This window comes from Cnephaeus nilssonii (genome assembly GCF_951640355.1).
Source record: "Cnephaeus nilssonii genome assembly, chromosome: 15".
Taxonomy (NCBI): Eukaryota; Metazoa; Chordata; class Mammalia; order Chiroptera; family Vespertilionidae; genus Cnephaeus; species Cnephaeus nilssonii.
This window is the reverse complement of record NC_137086.1, coordinates 149,598-171,475: the sequence shown is the minus strand read 5'-3', so window position 1 is coordinate 171,475 and position 21,878 is coordinate 149,598. Positions and strand designations below refer to the sequence as shown.

At 51.9% G+C, this 21,878-nt stretch overlaps 2 protein-coding genes across 5 annotated transcripts; one reads left to right on the top strand and one right to left on the bottom strand.

Moving 5' to 3' along the window:
* The first annotated feature begins 1,271 nt into the window (after positions 1–1,271).
* On the top strand, positions 1,272–8,388 carry ALKAL2 (ALK and LTK ligand 2). Of its 2 annotated transcripts, none has more exons than XM_079791501.1 (6): positions 1,272–1,521; positions 2,086–2,402; positions 3,575–3,628; positions 3,705–3,785; positions 6,000–6,065; positions 6,779–8,388. In XM_079791501.1, exons 2-5 carry the CDS (start codon positions 2,144–2,146, stop codon positions 6,062–6,064), a joined length of 459 nt encoding a protein of 152 aa, XP_079647627.1. In that variant the 5' UTR covers positions 1,272–1,521; positions 2,086–2,143; the 3' UTR covers position 6,065; positions 6,779–8,388. The 2 variants fall into 2 exon arrangements, with proteins under 2 accessions (XP_079647627.1, XP_079647628.1); XM_079791502.1 differs by having other exon boundaries at positions 6,776–8,388.
* Positions 8,389–8,495: 107 nt separating this feature from the next.
* On the bottom strand, positions 8,496–21,526 carry ACP1 (acid phosphatase 1). Of its 3 annotated transcripts, none has more exons than XM_079791499.1 (6): positions 21,397–21,526; positions 18,422–18,495; positions 18,227–18,340; positions 11,731–11,792; positions 9,451–9,556; positions 8,496–9,321 (listed from the first exon to the last, which is right to left on the bottom strand). In XM_079791499.1, the coding sequence occupies exons 1-6, from the start codon at positions 21,437–21,439 to the stop codon at positions 9,244–9,246; spliced, it is 477 nt and encodes a 158-aa protein (XP_079647625.1). In that variant the 5' UTR covers positions 21,440–21,526; the 3' UTR covers positions 8,496–9,243. The 3 variants fall into 3 exon arrangements, 2 of the variants coding, with proteins under 2 accessions (XP_079647625.1, XP_079647626.1); XM_079791500.1 differs by lacking the exon at positions 18,227–18,340 and adding an exon at positions 18,066–18,179 and having other exon boundaries at positions 8,499–9,321; XR_013814584.1 differs by lacking the exon at positions 8,496–9,321 and having other exon boundaries at positions 9,481–9,556; positions 18,066–18,340.
* Between the last annotated feature and the right edge of the window lie 352 nt (positions 21,527–21,878).

Below are 21,878 nucleotides of genomic sequence, written 5' to 3'. Positions count from 1 at the left end.
GGTGGAGGGGGGTGATGGGGATGGAGGGGGGTGATGGGGTGGAGGGGGGCGGGGGCGGTGAGACTGGTCACTAGGCGGCGCTCTGGAAAGAGGCGCCTACAGGTCTCACACACCCAGAGGCGCTGGGAAAGGAAAAGCATTCGTCGTATCTAAGATCTGTCCGATGCGAATTTTTACTTTTTCTTGAACACACCCTAGCAGGAACGGTCACTTTTCAGTGCTATCATCGCTTGCGAAAGAAATGCTCGCGGAAAAATCAAACCGTTTGCTTTCCAAGCGCAGAGCGTCAGCACTTACACCCGCGTCGGGGAGGGGTCAGCGGCCACATCTTCGCACCTCCCATCGCTACCCACTCGCCCACCCTCCTCTGCCAAACTGACTAAAGAAACGAGCCTCTGGGAGGAGACGGAGAGGGGCGCAGGGCCAGGGGGAGAGCGGGGCAGAGGGAGGCCGAGGGGCCCCGGCCCTGCCCTGTCTCAGAGGCCCCCGCCCCCCCGCTCCTTCCAGCGCCTTCGCGCTCCCGCCGCCCGGGACGGGGAGGCTTTTGCCTGAGCCCAGCCTTTGGGTGCCGCGCTCACACCTTCCCCACCGGATCGCCGACTGGGAGGGCGGCCAGCTCGTGCCCAGAAGCGCCAAAGAGATGGGAAGTGCGGTTGGTGGGTCTTACATTTTACAGAAAGAAGGGAAGGTACACTGTTGGGCTCTCCCCGGGAGTCCGCCGGCATCTTAAGCACCAAAACTTTGGGAAGACGCGGGCTGTAGGGAGGCGCCGGGGCTCCTGCGGGCGCGTCCCCGGGAGGGGCGCGGGCCACCCGCCCGGAGGGTCCGGTCCGAGGGGCCGGCTGCTCCGCCGCGAGGCTCCGGGGGTTGCAGTGGGAGGGGGTGCAGGCAACTATGCGCCCCGAGTTCCCTGCCCCGCAGCCAGCCCCCCAGCCCCCCCTGCCCACACCCTCCTCCCTGGACCGATCCCTCCAAAACCGACAGACGCTAATTGACTTATTAAATGTCAGGCAATCAGCTCCTTTTTTAATCGCCCCGAGATCCACATTTAGACAAAAACAGATCGAGTTCCTGGTAGAGGCGTTTCTTCTCATCGCAGTGACAGGAACGGAGGTAAATAGACGGGAGCGGGGAGGGGAGGGGGGAGGAGGGGAGGGGAGAAGGGCGGGGCGGGGAGGACGGAGGGGGCGGGAGAGGCGGGGAGGAGGCGGGAGAGGATGCGGGCGCGGGGAGCTGGGGGAGGCGGTGGGCGTGGGGGTGTCTGACGAAGATCCGCGGGGGTACGAGCCCTCCAGCGGCTTCTAATTAAAGCGGCGCGGAGCCCTCGGGACCGGCCTGACGTGGGCGGCGCAGGGATAAGAAGCGCCGGGTCCGAGGCCGCCGGGCAGCGCCGAGCGGTCCAAGGGCGCGTGCGGTCCCGCGTGCTGTGCGCTCCGCGGCCGGGCCGGGCCGGGCATGGAGTAGGGACGCGGAGCGGCGGGACCTCGGCCGACGCCGCGAGCACACCGGCGGCTCCGCCAGGTAGGCGGCAGCTCCGGGCCAGCGGTCCCGGGCAGGTTCGGGCCGGCGCCCGCCCAGCGCCCAGGCGGTTCCGGGACCTGGCCCAGCGGCGACCGCAGCGCGGTCCCGGCGGGCGGAGGGTTGGGGACCTGGGGGTGGGGGACGACCCCACACAAAGGCCGGGGCCTCGGGCACCGCCGCCGGCCGGGCCGCCTCTCGGAGGGACGGGGCGGGCGGACCCCCCAGCGCGGCCCCGAAGGTTGAAGAAAGTTTGGCGACGCCCGAGCTCTCGTGCGGGAGGCGCCATCCGTGAAAGTTCCGCGGAGCCGGGGCCGGGGCCGGGGCCGGGCGCGCGGAGGAGGCGCCCGTCTCGCATCCCCGTGGGTGGACCTCGGTCTGGGTCCCCGGGAGACCTCCGCCCGGCGCCCTGCTGCCAGGCCCTCCTCTGCCCGCGGGGCTCGGACAGTGCGGGGCGCCCCTGCGCGGGTCCGTGGGGGTCAGCGGGGTCCTCGGGGGTCCTGGGCGGCGGCCTCTTGGAGCCGCCCCGCCCGCCAGTCCCCCGACTTTCTCCCGGTCCCCCCACAGCCCATCCCTCCAGCCGGCGAGCTCGGGCGCACGGACCTCCCGCCCCGCTGAGCGCACGATGCGCGGGCCCGGGCGCCCCTTCCTCCTGGGGCTGTTGCTCGTGCTGGGCGCGGCGGGGCCCGGCCGGGGCGGCCCCGAGCCCCGCGGGGAGGCGGACCGGCAGACGCTGCTGCGGCTGCTCCTGGAGATCATGCAGGAGCTGAAGAAGTTCCACGCGGGGGAGGCCAAGCGGCTGCAGCCCCCGGGCCCGCGGGACGCCGTGCCCGGCCGCAGGGAGGCCGCCGACTACGCGCTGGACCCCGAGGAGCAGCGCGCGGGTGAGTGCGAGCGGCCAGACGGGAGGTGGTGTGGCTGGGAGTAGAAGGGTCTTTGGGAAAACGCGTTTCAAAAAGGCAAATGCATGTCGATCGTTAAAATAAGAAGAAAATAGGGAGCCCGTGCATGATGCCTCGCGGACAACCGTCCACAGCCCGCTTCCCACGCGGGTTGTCACCTGGGCCGGTAATTTCCGCACAGACCTGGCCTCTCGTTTTGGTGGAAATGGACATTTCCGGCGATTTTAACTGAGAAAATGGCCCGGGCCCGCCCGCGCCGAGCCCACAGAGCGCCCTGGAGGGTTCCAGGGAAGCGGGCGGCTTTCAGCTCCCCTGACACAATCAGGTCAAACCGAAAAGGTCAGTGTAGACTGACTCAGGTTGGGAGCAAATGAAGACTGACAGGGGGGATGTCTGAGCCTCCGTGTGGCCCGCATTCCTGCTGGAATAAAGAGGGGACCCTGTGCGATCGGCCCTGACTAGTGCAGGACAGGTGAGCACAGGTGCGTGCCTGACTGAGAGCAGCCACAGGCTGAGCCAGGAAGCATGGGGGGACCGTGGCCAGGAACCCAGTGCCCACCAGCGCTGGGGGTCGGCTGGAAGGGGGCTCCCCAGGAATCCTTTTATCTCAGAAGACAGGCTCATGGCCTGCTTTACCAGAAAAACCGTGCATGTACGCAGCTTTCAAACAGGTGCCTTGAAGGCATTTCATCCGTTTTCTAAATATATCCCAAGAAAAAGCAAAATTCTATCATCCCTTTTTGTTTGAAGGATGAGGATTTCTTTCTAGGACTTGGGGAGGTTGTGGAGAATTTGATTCCTAAGCTCTTCAAGATGAACATGCCTGAAAGTGACTTATTCACTGGAAGCTAACTCAAAACCAACCAGACACGTGATTTTCTTCACCTTATAACTTGACGGTCACACCCCTGTCCTGTGGTGGAGACCACGCAGGTGACACTGAGCCCTGTGGGTGGTCAATGCTGTTTAGAGAAGCGTGATGCCAGGTGTTCACATGTATCATGTACGACAGGCAGGAGGCTCAGGCCTGTTTTGTTTGGTCAGTTGATAGGCGATGCAGACGTTCCAGTAAGTTCCTTCAGCATTCATGTAAGGTCACGCGAGAGAGGCTTCTTTCAGGCAACACAATAACCACCTTCTTTCCCCTCCAACAGAAATCGTTCCTCGAGATCTAAGGATGAAGGACAAGTTTTTAAAGCATCTCACAGGTAGGTTTCCTCCCCACCCCTCCTGTGCCCGTCCTGGTACCCAGGAGCCTCACACCAATCTCTCCTTCCATCCCAGGTCCTCTCTACTTCAGCCCCAAGTGCAGCAAACACTTCCACAGGCTTTACCACAACACCAGAGACTGCACCGTCCCGGCATGTGAGTGACAGCCGAGCTGCTGGGGGCAGCACGGGGTGGGAGTAGGGGGGGTTCCCATACCCTCCCAGATTGGCCTGCCTCCTAATACTGTTCCCTCAGCGGTGGAGTTAGGGGCCAGGGTGACCCCCCACTGGAGGTCACTGCACTGGGCAGCAGTCAGGGCCAAACTTGAAACTGGTGACATTCTCTGCCATTCACCAAGGCTTGGAGTGGGTATCGCTCATTCTGCTCACGGATTTCCATCTACGCAGCTGCGCCAAACAAACGTTAGGAGTAAGTCACTAAAGTGCCTACTGTGCACTGGGCGAGAAGAGGTGATGGGCAGTGATACCCTCGTCACCCAGGAGTAAACTGCTGTTTCAAAACTCTGCTCTTCCGATGGCTTCGTCACTAACTCAAAAACGCAGGCCTGCCCTTCCCGGTGCCGAGCTGCCGTGCGTGCTGGTATCTATTCAGGACAGCACGCACTTCATTTCCTCACAGCGGCTCCTGTGCTGTCCACAAAACAGTCACTATTAGGTAGAATGACATCTACTAGAGCCCTAAGCCTTTTTCTTTTGAGGGAGTACAGCTTTCATCGGCTGGGGGAAGCGGGGCGGGAGTTCGCAGATACCCAGTATCTTACCAGCTGCTTTCAGGGTGACCAGGGGGCAGAGGAGACCTGCCTGTCCTGCCTTAAGAAAATAAGCACTGGACAGGAAGTGGGAGCTTTTCCAGCTCAGGCAGCAGTTACCCGGAATAACAACAGGTGTCATTTAGGAGCTCCTTGTTCAGGCACATTCACAAAACCCCCTGACGGGTGACCCCAAGGCAAACAGCACACCTCACACCCCTGCCATATGGGTCTGGTACACATCACCCCTGCGTTTCCTTCCTCTGAGACAGTCACCTGCTGTCTGAGAATTATTAACCTGCGGCCTGAGCCAGAGGCCCTCCCTTTATTGTTTGTGTGCCTACGTTTATGTTAAAGGCTGCCTGCCTCACAGTAACAGGACCAAAGACCCACATTTCAAAGTGGCCTTTGGGCCATTATTTCTATCCCTCCAACTGCGGATGAGGAAAGAGGCCACACACTCACTGCAGACCCTTCTCTGGGCACCACCGCAGCCACCACGGCTCCTAGTCCCTCACAGGCAGAGGCCCGTCAGTCAGACCCAACCACGCTCTCCCGGTGTCGGAGGTGGGAGGCCACACACCTGTGCACTGCGTAAGGGTCCCTACCTGGGTCCACTCCCAGCCAAGGCCTGCAGCTGGACCACATCCCGCTGCTCTGGGCACTTGGGAGGTTGCGCTAAGGACCCGAGGCCTCTGTACTTGGTGTGTCCTGGTCCCCGAGGAGCTCCCGCAATAGGAGGGCGTCAGGTCCTACCCAGACCAGGGCAGTCTGCGCCTCGGTAAGGTCCGGGGTGGACACGCAGGTTGGAGGACCTGTGGACAGAGTGGAAACGCATGCACAGGTGATGCTAGAACTGCCCGTAAAAACTTCTGCAGGTGGGAGACCCCAGGAACCGAGGGCCCAGCCTCCACTGAGACCATCCTGCCCTCTGAACCCAGATACCTCCTCCTCTGGCTTCTCAGGGCACCTTCGAGTTACCTGCTGGTGTGACGCGTTGGCCTTGATTCATTCCTTCGGGTTTCCAGTTAGGAGTCGACTCTCCCACTTCTAGTGGGACTCTGTGGCTTGAGCAGCCAGCTGTCTTTATAAACCGAGGCAGCTTTGCAGCCCCTGTGCAGGGTCCGGCTGGCTGCTGGGGCAGCAGGGATCACAGGGCAGTGGGAGGGACCAGGACTGCAGTCTGCACCCGATTCGCTGACGGCTGCACTCCACCTGGGTCTTCATGCTCTGCTACCTCATGTGACACACTTTCTCTAGAATTTCATGCAGGAGGCTCTGTGCTGTGAAGTCAAGGGGACTCAGTCTGCACAGGATCTACACGTTAACAGCACAGGAAGCCATCTGCTAGGGAGTGAAACTGGTTATTCCATGAGCCCCAGCACAGCCTCCTGGTTACACCACCTCACCTCTGCCACCGGACGCTAAGTTATTACATCACCAGCTTAGGGCCCATGGCTGCAGGTGGTGGGGTCCATTGCTCCCAGGGAACTCAGGAGACTTAAGGGAGTTAAATGGCCTTAGCAGTTGTGTGGTTGTTGTAAATGCCATTCACTGGAGCTGCCTGGGGACTGACGGGTCCGGGGTTTCTCTCCACTCAGACTACAAGAGGTGTGCCCGGCTGCTGACCCGGCTGGCTGTGAGCCCCGTGTGCATGGACGGATGAGGTGAGCTCCACACAATCAGCTAGGGACCGGAAACAATTCATGGGGCTTCAGTAACACTCATTTCTTTTGCCAGGGTAGCCTTACTTTAAGTTGACATAAAGAATATCAGTAAAAGGTGCCCGTCCTGGTCTACACATTGCCAGGCCGCCCATCAAGTACTCATGTGATGACATCGTTGGTGCACAGTATGTTCATGTGAAGCTATTTCAGCACACGAGTCAGTGTGCACAGTAGGGTGCACATCTGAAGTCACACCTGCTCACTCCTTCACTCAGCACTCACTCACACCGGGCACAGGACCTGGAATACCTCCAAGGAAACTACCTGGCCCAGTAACACTGGTTTGTCATCATTCCTAAAACGATGCCATGCCGACGGCTCAGGACCACGTGGAGATGTAGTGCTGCTTCTTGGTAGCCTTGCAGACACTCACACTGAGGTCCGGGCCGCTCAGTCTTGCCCAGGACGCCCTATGAGCTCCGAGTACCTGACAGTGATGGCAGGACCAGACGTCCATCTGTGCTCTCAGCAGTCCTCACGCCTTCAGCTGGGCAGGTGTGCAATCACCCATAGCTGAGTTAGCTCCCACTTGGGGGACAGAGAACCACGTGTGCACAGATTCCTCGTGTTTACAGACGTCATGTTCTATGACTTAGCGCATGGGTCTTCTGGGGCTGGTAGCGAGAGTGACAGCCCCATGTTTGTTTCAGCAGCGAGCGGACCACAAGGGAAACCACGAGAAGTGCCTTGGAGACCAACAGGGACACAGAACCTACTACCTTCACACACACGCCCCCCGAACAAGAGAGTTATTTTTGCAGATTCCCGTGATTCCTTCAGTTTCGTATGTTGACACTGTTTGCGGGCACCTGGCAGCAAACCCGCCTTTCCTTTAGGAAGCGAGCACGCGCTTGCCGGTCACACCACGCAAGGACGGAAGGCACCTCACTCTCCTGATTGGGTGAAATCACAGAGTATTTCTTTAGATTTCAAATATAGATTTGAAACTATATTTTCATATAGCATATGGTATGATTTAATATTTTTGTTACTTTTACAATTAAATTCCCAGATATTATTTGGAATTGCATGAAAAAAATTTTTAAAAAGATGACTTCAGCCATGCTTTGGAGACAGTGACGTGTAATCGTGTGCACAGTGAGGTCAATTCACCTGCCCTTTGTGTGATAAATGTAAGATAGGATCTGCCTACTGTGCAATATGTACATACTGTAAATAAGGCAAGTAATAAAGTGTTTGTTATAATAAAGTCTTAAAAGTGACTTTTACTTTCTAACACATCCATCGCTGGGAATGCACGCTGCACAACTCGATGAAGACAATACTGGCAGCATGCCAGAGACATAAAAGGTATAAACAAGCAAAACGGGAAGGCTGTGCATTTTTGTAATCCACAGTTATCATAGTTACAGTGAACATTTCAATGTCTGCACTGTAGTTCCCATGTGACTAGGCATGGAGCACCGCCCTATAGGAACCTTGACTGCCAAACAGCTCCAGGTTTTTTAGGCACAAATCTGACTGGATCCAATTCAAAAAGACAAGTGAACTCAGCCAAGTTTCTCTTCAGGAACCCCGGTCTAAGGACAACCATGCAGAGAGGCCTGGGGTTTGAGGACTGCACCTGAAATCGACGTTAAACCTTAAAAACAAATGATAGGCATTCATTGTGAACATCGAGGAACAGGAGAGAGTAAGAAAGCTCTGCTTCAGCTTCGGAAGCGATTCCTGGAAGATAGGGCGGGCACATTGTTTGAAGTGCTCATTTAATCCTATGTTCTCACTGGTTAATTACGGAACTTCTCCAGTCTTCACTTTTTAGGGATCTTATCAAACTCTCAGTCTACCCTCTCAAGGGCCTGGATGGCCTAGGAAGAGCTTTCATGGTGACTCTCGAGGAATCCCACGGTCTCCTGCCCTGGTCTCCCATCTCCCTGCCTCCCGTCTCCCTGATGCATGGGTGGGACAACCCACCTGCTCATCCTCCAGGCACAAGGGGGTTCAGGACGAAGCACCCCGGCCTGGGACCCTCAGGACGCTGCCGACAGAAGGCCCCCAACACCTAGGAGAAGCAGGCAGCCTTGCTCTGACTATTACTCCTCCAGGAAGTGACCCCCGACTCCGGCTGGGGACCGCCCTGTGACGGAGAGAGCTAGGAGTGGGGTGAACAAAGTGAACTGCCGCCCGTGGAACCGGGACAGCCACTCGTAAGGGTCGGGCGAGGACACTGGGGTCGCAGGGGCCTCGAACTTCCTCCATCAACAGACATAACTGTCATCTCCATCCCTGTCCTTCCTAACACGGCAGGTAACTGTGTCTAGAGCATCACAGACCATTTGGAAGGGAAAATCAGAGCATCCGTTCCAAGTCTTCACTTGTCAATAAAAAAGCAGGCACACAGCAGACTTACATCTTAGTTGTATTTTTATAACTTCCCCAGTTTATTTTGAAGTCTTCTCTAACATGTAGCCATATGAATTTTAGATTAGTTATCTGAAAGAACATAGAAATTACCTATAAATTAAGCACTGAAGAATACGTATCACCACATCAATATTTAAGCATGCCAACATAAAATTTTTCCAACTCTTGCCAACCACAGATAAAGCAGCTAACAAATGTCCTTTCTGGATATAACTGTGGCTCAAATGGGACAAATGAGCTGACTCCTTTATGCTACAAGCTAGACAGAAACTAGGAAGGATGGTTATTCCATGAGCCTTACTTTCCTACAAACACACGGTGTGAATGGACACACTCCTCGGCTGTGAGCCCCGCGGGAGGGCCCTGCTGCCCGGGGAAGGGAGTGCCGGGGACAGGGCGCTCCTTCTCATGTCGTCCGGACTCGGGGAAGAGGGAGGGCAGGTGACTTACGAGGCTCACATGCTGAGAGAGGGATGAGGCTGTTCTACGATTTCCTCTGTGACGGGAGCCAAGTGGGAGGCCCCACTGGCGTAAGAACACTTCACGTGCCCCATAAACTGTCTGAGTCAAAGGTATTTATTCTTTTGCCAAACAGAACCACTGATTTCCATCTACAATTATTTTTGAAGTAAGAAACAGCAAGTGGACGGAAGTACCAGCACTGGCCTTGAGCTACGGACGTGACCCTGGGCTGGGACGTGGGGCCGGGCACCAGCGGGCTCGGACGGACGCACTAGTGGGCCTTCTCCAGGAAGGCCCTGCAGCACCTCAGACACTGCTGGTACACGGTCTCAAAGTCGGACTCATTCCCCTAGGAGGAAAGGAAAAAGAACTAAGCCTGTGGAACAAAAATGCCCAAGAACCTCAGCACGTCACTCCTTGTGGCTGGACACAAAGTGGGTGGTCCTCACACTGGCCTGTGGGCATGGCCCGTACTCACGTAATAGGGGTCTTCAATAATGAGCTGTTTCTGAGGATCGTAGCTCCCAAGTAGTTCAATTTTAGCTCTGCTGTTATTGACTTGATGACTTTTCCGAGTCAAATCTCTGTAAGATTGAAACAGTAACTTAATTTTCCGACCAGTGGTCTCAGGGTAAACAGGGACGTGCCAGGGTTTTATGAAACACCCAGCAGCGGTAGCCTGATCTGCACAGTTCGTCAGGCACGGGACCGCCGACCTCAGGCAGCCGTTAGTCAGCTGCACAGCAGCACTGTCTCCGACCTTTTACACCAAACATGCATCCGCAAGTCAGAGCACAGCCCTGGATTCCCTGTGAAATCCATCAGACACCTGGCTCAGGGATTAAACAGAGACATCCGTGGATCTCAAAAGGCCCTGGGAACTAGCCCCGAGGGCTGTCAGCCCCCAAGGTGCTGGGTCCCTGTCGGCCTCACTGCTCACTCCTGTGCCTCGGCCTCACTGCTCACTCCGGGGCCTCGGCCTCACTGCTCACTCCGGGGCCTCAGCCTCACTGCTCACTCCGGGGCCTCGGCCTCACTGCTCACTCCGGGGCCTCGGCCTCACTGCTCACTCCTGTGTCTCGGCCTCACTGCTCACTCCTGGGCCTCGGCCTCACTGCTCACTCCTGTGCCTCGGCCTCACTGCTCACTCCTGTGCTTCGGCCTCACTGCTCACTCCGGGGCCTCGGCCTCACTGCTCACTCCTGTGCTTCGGCCTCACTGCTCACTCCGGGGCCTCGGCCTCACTGCTGACTCCTGTGCTTCGGCCTCACTGCTCACTCCGGGGCCTCGGCCTCACTGCTCACTCCTGTGTCTCGGCCTCACTGCTCACTCCGGGGCCTCGGCCTCACTGCTCACTCCGGGGCCTCGGCCTCACTGCTCACTCCGGGGCCTCGGCCTCACTGCTCACTCCTGTGTCTCGGCCTCACTGCTCACTCCGGGGCCTCGGCCTCACTGCTCACTCCGGGGCCTCGGCCTCACTGCTCACTCCTGTGTCTCGGCCTCACTGCTCACTCCTGTGTCTCGGCCTCACTGCTCACTCCTGTGTCTCGGCCTCACTGCTCACTCCTGTGTCTCGGCCTCACTGCTCACTCCGGGGCCTCGGCCTCACTGCTCACTCCTGTGTCTCGGCCTCACTGCTCACTCCTGTGTCTCGGCCTCACTGCTCACTCCGGGGCCTCGGCCTCACTGCTGACTCCTGTGCTTCGGCCTCACTGCTCACTCCGGGGCCTCGGCCTCACTGCTCACTCCTGTGTCTCGGCCTCACTGCTCACTCCGGGGCCTCGGCCTCACTGCTCACTCCGGGGCCTCGGCCTCACTGCTCACTCCGGGGCCTCGGCCTCACTGCTCACTCCGGGGCCTCGGCCTCACTGCTCACTCCGGAGCCTCGGCCTCAGGGGCCTCAGCTGCGCCTGAGCTGGGACAGACACTCGACACCCTCTCCTCAGCCCTCACCTGCTGCAGGAGGAAAAGCGACTTCGCTGAGCTACGTGGCAACACATCTCGCCTGAGCACGGTGCTGCCGTGGGGCGTGTTAGTGTCTTAACAGACCATCTCCCTAAAGCGACCTGGGCTCATGTGAGGCACATGGCAGGACTCTGCTTTCCCAGAGCTGAGGACCCACCCACAGAATCTGTGAACCTGGGCCAAGGCCTTCAGCGCCCTGTGCTCGGAGTCCCCGCTAAGATGGGGCAGCCATGCACACCTACCGGCTGCGGCTTTGGCACCCAGACCTGACAACACATTACATCAGGGTCAGCCATTTTCATCAACACCATACGGCGTCAGGTGGTTGTTTTTTTAAACCAATTAAGGCCATCAACAATTTAAATAGAGTAAGATGTTTTCTGTCAGCCTCATTTTTTTTTTTGCACGGGACAAGGGGGGGCGGAGTCAGATGAGAAACACAATAAAACACCACACTGTCCAGGAGTCATTGCAGGCACAGCAAAGCCACTCCCCGCGAGCATGGCACCACATCGCTGGAGAAACTGCCCCACACACCAGCTGCTCTCCGAGTTATAGGTGCTAACTCAACTGTCCCCCATCTGAGCGGTGTCTCTTTATAAATATACCCATAAGACAATTCTAAATTACTCTCCGAATTTCTTACTATTCTAAATAAATTAATTCTTTACACTGTGGCCATCACTATCTAATAAAAAATTTAAGATAATATAAAAGTCACTTGGACAGCAAACTACTTGGCCTGTCACTGGAATGGGGGTTGAACAGAAATATCCTTCAGAAAGGTGATTACCTCAGATTGCTCTCATCCATACACAGCATATAATCGAATGTGACAAAGTCTTCTTTAGTAACCTGAAATTACATAAGAAGTCAAAAACATAGTATTTATATTTATACCAATCAAGCCTAGAGAATACAGAGCAGTAAAAAAAATTGCTATATTAGAATCTATTACTCAAAAATTAAATTTAGGGTAATTTTAAATGAAAATAGAGTTAACCTATTTCCTAAAATTGTATTGCAAAAAAATATCCTATATAATAAAAGGCTAATATGCAAACTATCTCCTTGGGAGTTTGACCACCCGCTATGATGTGTGCTGACCACCAGGGGGCGGCGCAGAACAAAGGAAGGCCCCGCCAGCAGCCGGCAGCAGGTCCCGATCAGCCCTGATCACCGGCCAGGCCTAGGGACCCTACCCGTGCACTAATTTTGTGCACCGGGCCTCTAGTTATATTATAAAGTTCCCGAATAAATATAAAGTAGTATAATATGTAGACCAAGAGTTTATACTTCATCTTCAATTTCTTAGTAACAATGCAGAATTCAGTTAACATATCAAAATGTCATACACACACAAATGAAAATGAAAACACAATGACCCAAAATCTATGGGACACAGTGAAAGCAGTCCTAAGAGGGAAATTCATAGTATTACTGGCCTACCTCAGGAAATAATAAAAATCTCAAATAAACAACCTAAAGGAACTAGAAAAAGAGCAAACAAAGTCCAAAGTGAATAGAAGAAAATAATAAAGATCAAAGAAGAAATAAAAGTAGAGACCAAAAAATAATAGAAATAAAACAAAGAGCTGGTTCTTTGAAAAGATAATCAAGATTGACAAACCTTTATTCAGACTCATGCAAGATTAAAAGAGAGAGGACCCAAATAAATACAATCAGAAAGGAAAGGGGAGAAGCAGCAACTTACACCAAAGAAATACAAAGAATTTTAAGAAAATATTACGAACAACTATATGTCAACAAATTGGACAATCTGGAAGAAATGGATAAATTCCTAGAAACATACAATTTTCTAAGACTCAGTCAGGAAAAAAAGAGAAAATCTAAACAGATTACTAGCAACAAAAGCAAAGTAATCAAAAGCTCCCAACAAACAAAAGTCCAAGACCAAATGGCTTCAAATCACCTATTCTTCTCAAATTATTCCAAACATTTCAAGAGCAGAGAAGGCTCTAAAAACTCACTCACAAGGTCAGCCTTACCCTGATTCCAAAACCAGACAGAAACATTTCTAAAAAAGAAAAATACAAGCCAATATCCTCAATGAACACAGACAAAAAAATCCTCAACAAAGTATTTGCAAACTGAATTCAGCAATACATTAAAAAGATCATGCCCCATGATCAAGTGGGATTTATTCCAGAGATGCAAGGTTGATGCAATATTCACAAATCAATAAACATGATACATCATAAACAAAATGGAAGATAATAATCACAGTCATATCAACAGATGCAGAAAAACTATTGACAAAATCTAGCACCCATTTATGATAAAAACACTCAGCAAAGTGGGAATAGAGGGAACATACCTCAACATAAGGAAGGCCATATATGACAAACCCACAACTAACATCAATTCAACAGGGAAAAAGTAAAAAGCGTTCCCCTTAGGATTAGGAACAAAACAAGGATGTTCACTTTCACGACTCATACAACATAGTACTGGAAGTCCTAGCATAGCGATCAGACAAGAAGTAGAAATAAAAGGCATCCAAATTGGAAAGGAGGAAGTAAAACTGTCATTATTGGCAGATGACACGATACTTTATATATATAGAACCCTAAAGATTAACTGATAAATGAATTCAGTAAAGTAGCAGGATACAAAATTAACATTCAGAAATTAGCTGCATTTTTACACATCAATATCAAACTACTTGAAAGACAAATTAAGAAAACAATCACATTTACAACTTCATTTTATATACACTGAATGGCCAGATTATTATGATCTCTGAATGCATAATAATCTGGCCACTCAGTGTATATCCTATATAATAAAAGGCTAATATGCAAATTGTCCCCTCCACCAGGAGTGTGACCAGCAGGCAGGCAGGCCGGCCAACCGCCCATGTCCCCTCCCCCTGGCCAGGCTGGCCGGACCCCACCCATGCACAAATTCATGCACCGGGCCTCTAATATATATATACTAGAGGCCCAGTGCACAGATTTGTGCACTGGTGGGGTCCCTAGGCCTGGCCTGCGCCCTCTTGCAATCTGGGACCCCTCAGGGGATGTTGGACTGCTGGTTTCGGCCCAATCCCCACAGGCCAGGCTGAGGGACCCCATCAGTGCACGAATCATGCACTGGGCCTCGAGTATGCATATAAGCTCTTTGGTTAATCTCTTCCCATCCTCCCCGCTGCCCCCTTCCCTCTGAGATTCATCAGTCTGTTCCATGTTTCCATGCCTGTTCATTGAGCCTCTGCCCCCTGGTGGTTAGTGTGTGTCATAGCTACTGGTTGAATGGTTGCTTAGGCTTTTATATATATAGATGTATATACACACACACACACATATACACACACACACTGAGTGGCCAGATTATTATGCATTCAGAGATCATAATAATCTGGCCACTCAGTGTATATATGAATTTAACCACGGAGGTAAAAGACCTGTACTTGGAAAATGAAAAAACATTGCTGAAGAAGACAGAATAATACACCATGTTCATGGATTGGAAGAATTAACATTGTTAACATGTGTATATTACCCAAAGCAATCTAAAGAGTCAACCCCTATCAAAATACCAATAGCATTTTTAACAGAACTAGAACAAATAATCCTAAAATTAATATGGAACACAAAAGACCCCAAATAGCCACAGCAATCTTGAGAAAGAACAAAGTTGGAGGCATTACATCACCTGATTTCAAACTATCTCCAAGGCCATAGTAATGGAAATAGCATGGTACAGACATAAAAACAGACATAGATCAATGGAACAGAATTGAGAGCCCAGAAATAAACCCATGCCTATAAGGTTAGCTAACATTTGACAAAGAAGACAGGAACATGCAATGGGGTAAAGACAGACTAGTCAATAAATGGTGCTGGGAAAACGAGACACACACATGCACAACAATGAAAACAGACCACCTTCTTACAGCAGGTACGAGAATAAACTCAAAATGGACTGGACTAAATGTTTTCACTGTAAGATAGTTAAAACCACAAAATCCTAGAAGAAAACAGAGGCAGTGAACTCTCTGACATGGGTCTTAGCAGTATGTCTCCCAGGGAAAAGACAACAAAAGGCAAAGTAAACACATGGGACTACATCGAATTAAAAAGCTGTTGTACCACAAAGGAAACCATCAACAAAACAAAAAAGCAACCTACTGAATGAGAAGATATTTGTAAATGATCTATCCAATGAGAGGTTAATATCCAAAATACAGAATGAACTCATACAGCTCAACATCAATAAAACAAACAATCCCATAAAAAAATCCCACGTCTGGGTGTGTATCCAACCTGGACACACTGTGATTCTGGGTGTGTGTCCAAGAGAACCGCACACTGGTGTTCCCTGGAACACACGCACAAACACCCACAGCGCAGAGCGTCACACTGAAACCACCCGTGTCCAGCAAGAGCCGGACGTGAGCTGCGCACAGCTGTCAGGTGCCAGGGTCCAGCGTGACCACGAGGCCTGCCACAGGGCCGCCTGCCACAGGGCCGCAGTGGGGTCAGGGCAGGACCCACTTTCCGCGGTGACTTCTGGAGGAGGGGGAGCAGCGGGGCTGGTCATGCTGTAGAAACTCACTGACTCTGGTGCTCAGGTCAGAGAAGTTTACTGAAAAGAGGAAAGAATGTCCAGTACAGTAAACATCTCCACAGCACGAACCGGATGCGAGCCTTGGCTTGCTCAGGAGCACTGCCTGCACCCATTACAAAGAAAAACCACCTACAAGCATTCCCTTTATTAAACCCAGTGGAAGGCACCGGGAAATGAACCTTTTAAGCAGCAGAAAACAATAGTTCTCACACAAATGGTGACAATGACTGAAGAGAAAACCTATAAACATTAGCGAGATCCTAAAATTAAAGAACTGATGTGACACTGATTTATAAAACATATTTACTAGGTACTAGTTTTTAAACTAGCAGTAAAGTTTTAAAAATTTGAGGAAAAAAATTTTAAAAACAAGAAAAGAAAAAGGCAAAAACAGGGTATGTGGGAATACTACTTCTCAAACTGGTAACTGCTGGTATTTTAAAAAAACAAAATTTCTAGCCGAAACCGGTTTGGCTCAGTGGATAGAGCGTCGGCCTGCAGACTGAAAAGTCCCGGGTTCGATTCCGGTCAAGGGCATGTACCTTGGTTGCGGGCACAACCCCAGTAGGGGGTGTGCAGGAGGCAGCTGATTGATGTTTCTCTCTCATCGATATTTCTAACTCTCTATCCCTCTCCCTTCCTCTCTGTAAAAAATCAATAAAATATATTTTTTTAAAAAAAGCTTTCAGTCTTTCATCATTGAGTATGATGTTAGCTGTGGCACATACATTAAAAAAATAAAATAAAATTTCTAGCTTTGATTTCTTAAAAACCAAAATACCTTATATATTTAAAATGCTTTTTTGTACCCACTGTTAGTATATAACAATGTATGAAAAACCATCAGGTTTCAGTGAAAAATAGAAAATATGAAAATATGATTGCTCATAATTCTGAAGAACTCCTCAATATATGTCTACATTCTTTAAAAAATACAAGAGAGACTGGCAAAGCGTGCGAAAGCCTGACCAGATTAGATGGGCAAATGAGAAAATTCATTCCTCTGTCCAATGAAAATTCCTTTTAAGAAAGAGTCAGGTCCTTAAGACAGGTAATTTAAATAGTAAATTGCTAATACACAGAGTCAAATGACACAGCCAGAAACTGAAGTTCACAGATTTGCCTAAACCTCTCTCAGCCAAAAATAATGTCTGACTAATTTCTGAGGCTTTAAAAAAAAAAAAAATACGTTTTTTATTGATTTTTTTACAGGGAGGAAGGGAGAGGGATAGAGAGTTAGAAACATCGATGAGAGAGAAACATCGATCAGCTGAGAGGCATCATTAATGTTTTAGAAGTGTTTCTAAGACAATTCTGTTTTGTGAATTTTCTAGCTCACAACCTTAATTTTTTTATTAAAACAAAGCGATGATGAAATCCCAGCTCTCCATTTGAAGCTGGGTAACTTTAGATAAGTCGTTCACTTTCTCTCCAGCACTCAGTTTCTTGATCTGCAAAATGGGTTTACCAACTACTCCCTTCCCTAAAGGGCAATGAAGAGGATAAAAATTGTGATGATCAAATTAAAACTACAGTGCGGTGTGGCAAAGCAATTTGAAAAGCTTTCCAAGATTTAGTATAACAAGAATTAAAGTTCTGATTCAAGCACTAATACTAATTCATAGTTCTTGCATTGCCTTCCATACTTATTGAAATGTAACATATTTGACGACTGATTTTCAAAGCATTCAGCTCCTCGCCCTGAAGACCTGAAAGCCCATCTCGGGACAGGGCCTCCTGTCCCCGGATGCTAACCTGCAGTCCTGTTAGGCCTGCGGAGCCTGACATTCCCTTAGGTTGGATACAAAAGGAAGGTAGAAGATTTTAGCCAGATTTTTTAAAAATCCACTGAATCTCCATAAAATAATCCCAGTTCCTGCTGAGTAAGATGTGAGACATTCTGAAGGACCAAGGGACCCAACCTCTCTAGGAGCTCCCCCCGTGGTACGTGAGCCTAGGACCCTGCAGGCCAGTAAGGTGTCCACCAATCCCAGGGGCAATCACATCAGTTAAATGGGTCACACGGCATCACGTCAAGTGAGCAGCGGTCACCTGCCTCCCAGGAGGGCGCAGACACAGCGCCGCATCCTCATCACCACAGGTTCTACTGGGCAGCGCTCGGAACCTAAACCCAGAAGATCCCGTGCTGGAGTGCGGGCTGTGCACCCACGTCAGCGCGGCCTGAGGCTTCTAAGGTGCCTCTCAGATGAAAGTGCCCGTGCCCAGAGCGAAGGACTGCACCCCAGCAGCACCCCTGTGAAGGGAGCAAGTGTCACAGAGGAGGGGACTGCAGCTCCCGCCCAGGGCTCTCCTCTGGACAAATCAGTCACTAATTTTGTTTCCCTAAGTAAATTCCAAGACCCCAAAAGTCTGTGGAACCAGAAGTGAAATGGAATGGGTGTACTGTCGCAATTAAATAGACCGTGAATAAACACACCCATCAACAGGGAAGTCTGGTTAAGCTCTCACAGCCTCCGAAGCTACGGGTCTCTGCGTGATAGACATTGAGGTTAATTTAAGGGAGATCTCTTCTACCTGTCTTGCTCTGTGGGCTGTGTCGATGCCATGATTTCTTAGGCAGCTCACAGCTCTTGGATCTGGTGCCCGGCCCACGTTCCAGGCAGAAACAGCACTGCTGTCAATGACCCACTGTAACACAAAACACACGCGTGCACCTTCAGGTTCAGGTACGGTACCTGCCGGGCAACGTGATTCATGGGGACACCATGCTTCTTCATGCAATTCTGCCCTCGATAATCGGGAGGGTTTCCTACTTCGTACGTGGAGGTCGCTGCACTGTCTATCCTCCACTGCAGGAGAAAAAAAAATTTTTTTCGCAATTTCCTGCCCGAAGGCATTCAGGTCGGCCTAAGACAGTGAACAGCTCTTACCTTATCTGAAACGTTTTGATCAGTTACAAGTTTTCTGAAAACTGCCTCAGCAATGGGTGATCGACAGATGTTACCTTAAAAAAACAGGGGAGGGCAGAAGTGAGGGTCTGGTTTGAGGGAGCACAGGTGCTGACTGCCAGCACAGGGTGGCCGGCGGGCCTCGTCACACCTGCACAGGCGGGACCTGTGAGCACCAGCTGGCCAAGCCCAAGTTCAAGGGTCAGGTACCCACGGTTCAAGCACTCAAAGCACCAATGACAAAGACATCAGAAAGACAGCCATAACCAAAATCAGTTTTCCAGGTTGCTATCAATGACCCCGAAGTGGGTCATGAAATCAACTTAGTGGGTAGTAAGCAACTAATGTTAAAATGAAATACAACAGTTAAAAAATAAAGCATTTTCAAGTATATCGCACATAACAAGGATAACAAGGATTACTACTATTTCATAAAGACACACCGATGTGCGAGGCATGAGGAGTCAGCACCAACTTTCACTGCATCCTGTGGGTGAAGTCCTTGCTGGAGGGCTGGACTTGGAGTCGGCCTGAGCCACAGGCACCGCTTCTAGGCACCACTCAGACCTCCAGGCCACCCTCACTCAGACCAGCTGTCCACAGGTGTGGGAGTCCCACAGGTTAAATAACCCTTTAAAAGGACTTATTAGCATTCCGGAAAATGCTATACTTATAACTGCATTTTTATTTTAATAAAAAGTTAAAAGCAGAACCAGCCAAAATTAAGGAGCATACAGCAGATCCTGGGAGGGTTCCCAGCAGAAAGCTTTCTGGCCTCAGGGACACATCGCCCTGTCATCAGCGTGAGCCCAGGATGCTCACCAGGCTCCGATGCAGAGGGTGCGCTGGGTTCTCGTTAAGGAGGCAGGACTGCCGGGTTATCAGCCTGTGGCTGGATCCAGCACCCCAGGGCTGAGTTATCTCCTTTTGTCCCCCACGCAGGGCAGGACGCTTCCTGAGAACAAGACACTCCTCCCAGGAGCCAGGACAAAGCCATCCCTTTTCTCAGTCACAGGGGAAAAAGATAAGGGACAAAATCTTCTCTCAAATTATCTCAACCATGTACCAAGCAATGTATTTACAGAGATACAGAGTTAGCTACAATAAAATAGGAAAATCAGTGCTGGTGATGGGAGCACAGGAAAGAATTCTTAAAAAGAATAAACAACCTAAGAAGAAAACTGGTTATCAGAAAACAAGGAAGATTAGAGCGGATCTTTAAAGACCGAAGAGGACCTTAATGGGCACCATCTTGAAAGGGCACTTGAGTCAGGGCGACTGGATGAACGGGCTTTTTTCCACACTTTTCCCCCAGATGGCTACTTTTACAACAAGAAGGTATCTGTATAAGTGTAGGTAAGAAAAAAAATTTACTACTGTAAAGATTAGACATTAAAGTTCTACCTAAGAGAGCAACAGATAAGAGATGCTTGCTTATAACTCGCCCTCAACTTCAAATGTTGTCATCACTAAGTTGACATGTCATTTAAGGGAGAGCTTGTCAGGAAAACACAGCACTCCAGGTTCCACCTTCGGAAAAGTTGCGAAACTTATGTCATTTTCAGATTCCTCTAGAAAAAAAATTTCAATCTATAAAGTCTCAAGTTTGCTTTTTCCAAATTAGAAGTGTAATATGTACTTATTCAATACCTTCATTTCAAGGTAAGAGACTCAGAAAAATTCTCCAAGGGCAGGCGCTGCCTCTGTCCCACCCAGGGAGGCCCCAACACCCAGCAGTGTGTGGCACACATTGAGTTGTCAGAAAAAGTCCTCTGACACCACGAATATGGTATCACCTGCAACCGTGCCGGCTGTGGCACAGCTATCTTACAAAAACATAAGAACACTTAATAATCTTGCCAAACGAAGGAGTTCAATTCAGTGAAAAGCATGTGACACTCTTTACTTTAGTCTGAAGAAGGTCCAAGCAGAGGTTCTGAAGGAAGATATGTACACTTTAGAAACAGCGCCCAATGTCCTGGGCACAGTCCCAGGTGAGATGGGGTTCATCATCCCACATCCCCTGGGGGCTAGGTCCATCCTCCCTCCCGGCCGGCTGGTCCCTCTTGCGGCCCCGCCCTGCTGTCTAATCTCAGCACAACAGCTGCTCACCATCCTCCGAGGAAGGCTTCTCCAGTCCTCCTCAGGCCTGGAGCCGGGGTCCAAAAACCACCACCTTTGTGTACAGCCCACGGAGCGAAATATAATTTCCACATTTTAAAATAGATTCTAAAAACCCTCAAAAGTAGAGGAACCTCTTGTGACATGAGAAAATGGTATGGAATTCAAATCCCAGTGTCTTTAAGTAAAGCAGCTGGAACCCAGCCATGCTGGACCCTTTCCGTGCGAGGGAGGGCCTGCAAAGCACAAAAGACAGTTCGCAGACTCCTGGCCCCAAGCCCTCGATGCACACCGGGCAGTAACTCCCCCCTCCGCACCGAGAAGGTGCTCGTTGGCATCCACGGGGGCGGCGAGAAACGTCACCCCACCACCTCCCACGCGCAGGTACAGAGGAGGGTGCTTTCGCAGAGAGCTGGGGAATTAGGTCTCCCCGGTTTGGCTTTTACACCAAAAACTCCAAACCCGTGCAGTGCCTGTGCCTTCAGACTCACTCATAGGCCTGGGCCGCGGACATCACCACCTATAGCCGCGCTGTGCTGGGTCTGGGGCAGCAGGAGGCCCCCCACCCCCGCAGCGTCAGGGCTCCCTGCGAGGGCTGACAGGGGTTCCGGCAGGAGCCACGGGAAGGGCCAGGCTCGGAGACAGGACAGGCGAGGGGAGGCGAGGGGACCCGCCGTGCAGACAGACCGGGCCGCGGCGCAGCGCTGCGCGGAGGGGAAGCGGGGCGCCCGGCCCACCCTCGGGACCCGCGTCCTCGCCCAGCGCGCAGCCCCCAGCGCACGGGGCCCACCCAACCCCCAGGGCAATGGGACCGGGGCTAGAACCGCACGTCTCACCCAGACACACGAAGAGCACCGACTTCGGTGCCTGCTCAGCCATCTTCGCGCGCAAACACGGAGGCGCCCACAGACCGCGTAGGAACTGTACAGGCGCAGCGCATGCGCACTCTGAGCGGACCGCCCCGTGCGCCTGCGCCGTTCGACTTTGGAGCCTCCTGGGGCGAGCCTGCGGAACTCGCGCCTGCGCAGTCGGGCGTAAACGACGCGGCGGGAGGCGGGGCCGAGAGGCCTCAGGGGAGGGACTGAAAGGGGGCGGTACTATATTCTGGAGGGCGGGGCCTCGGGGCGGGGCGTAGGGGCGGTGCTATAGCCTGGTGGGCGGGGCCTCGGGCGGGGTGGAGACGGGGCGGTGCTATAGCCTGGTGGGCGGGGTCTAGGGGAGGAGCGGAGGAGAGGGCGGGGCTGAAACCTGGAGGGAGGGGCGGGACCGAGGGGCAGGCGGGGTCGTGAGTCACCTGGACAGCGCGGGGTGAGGCGGG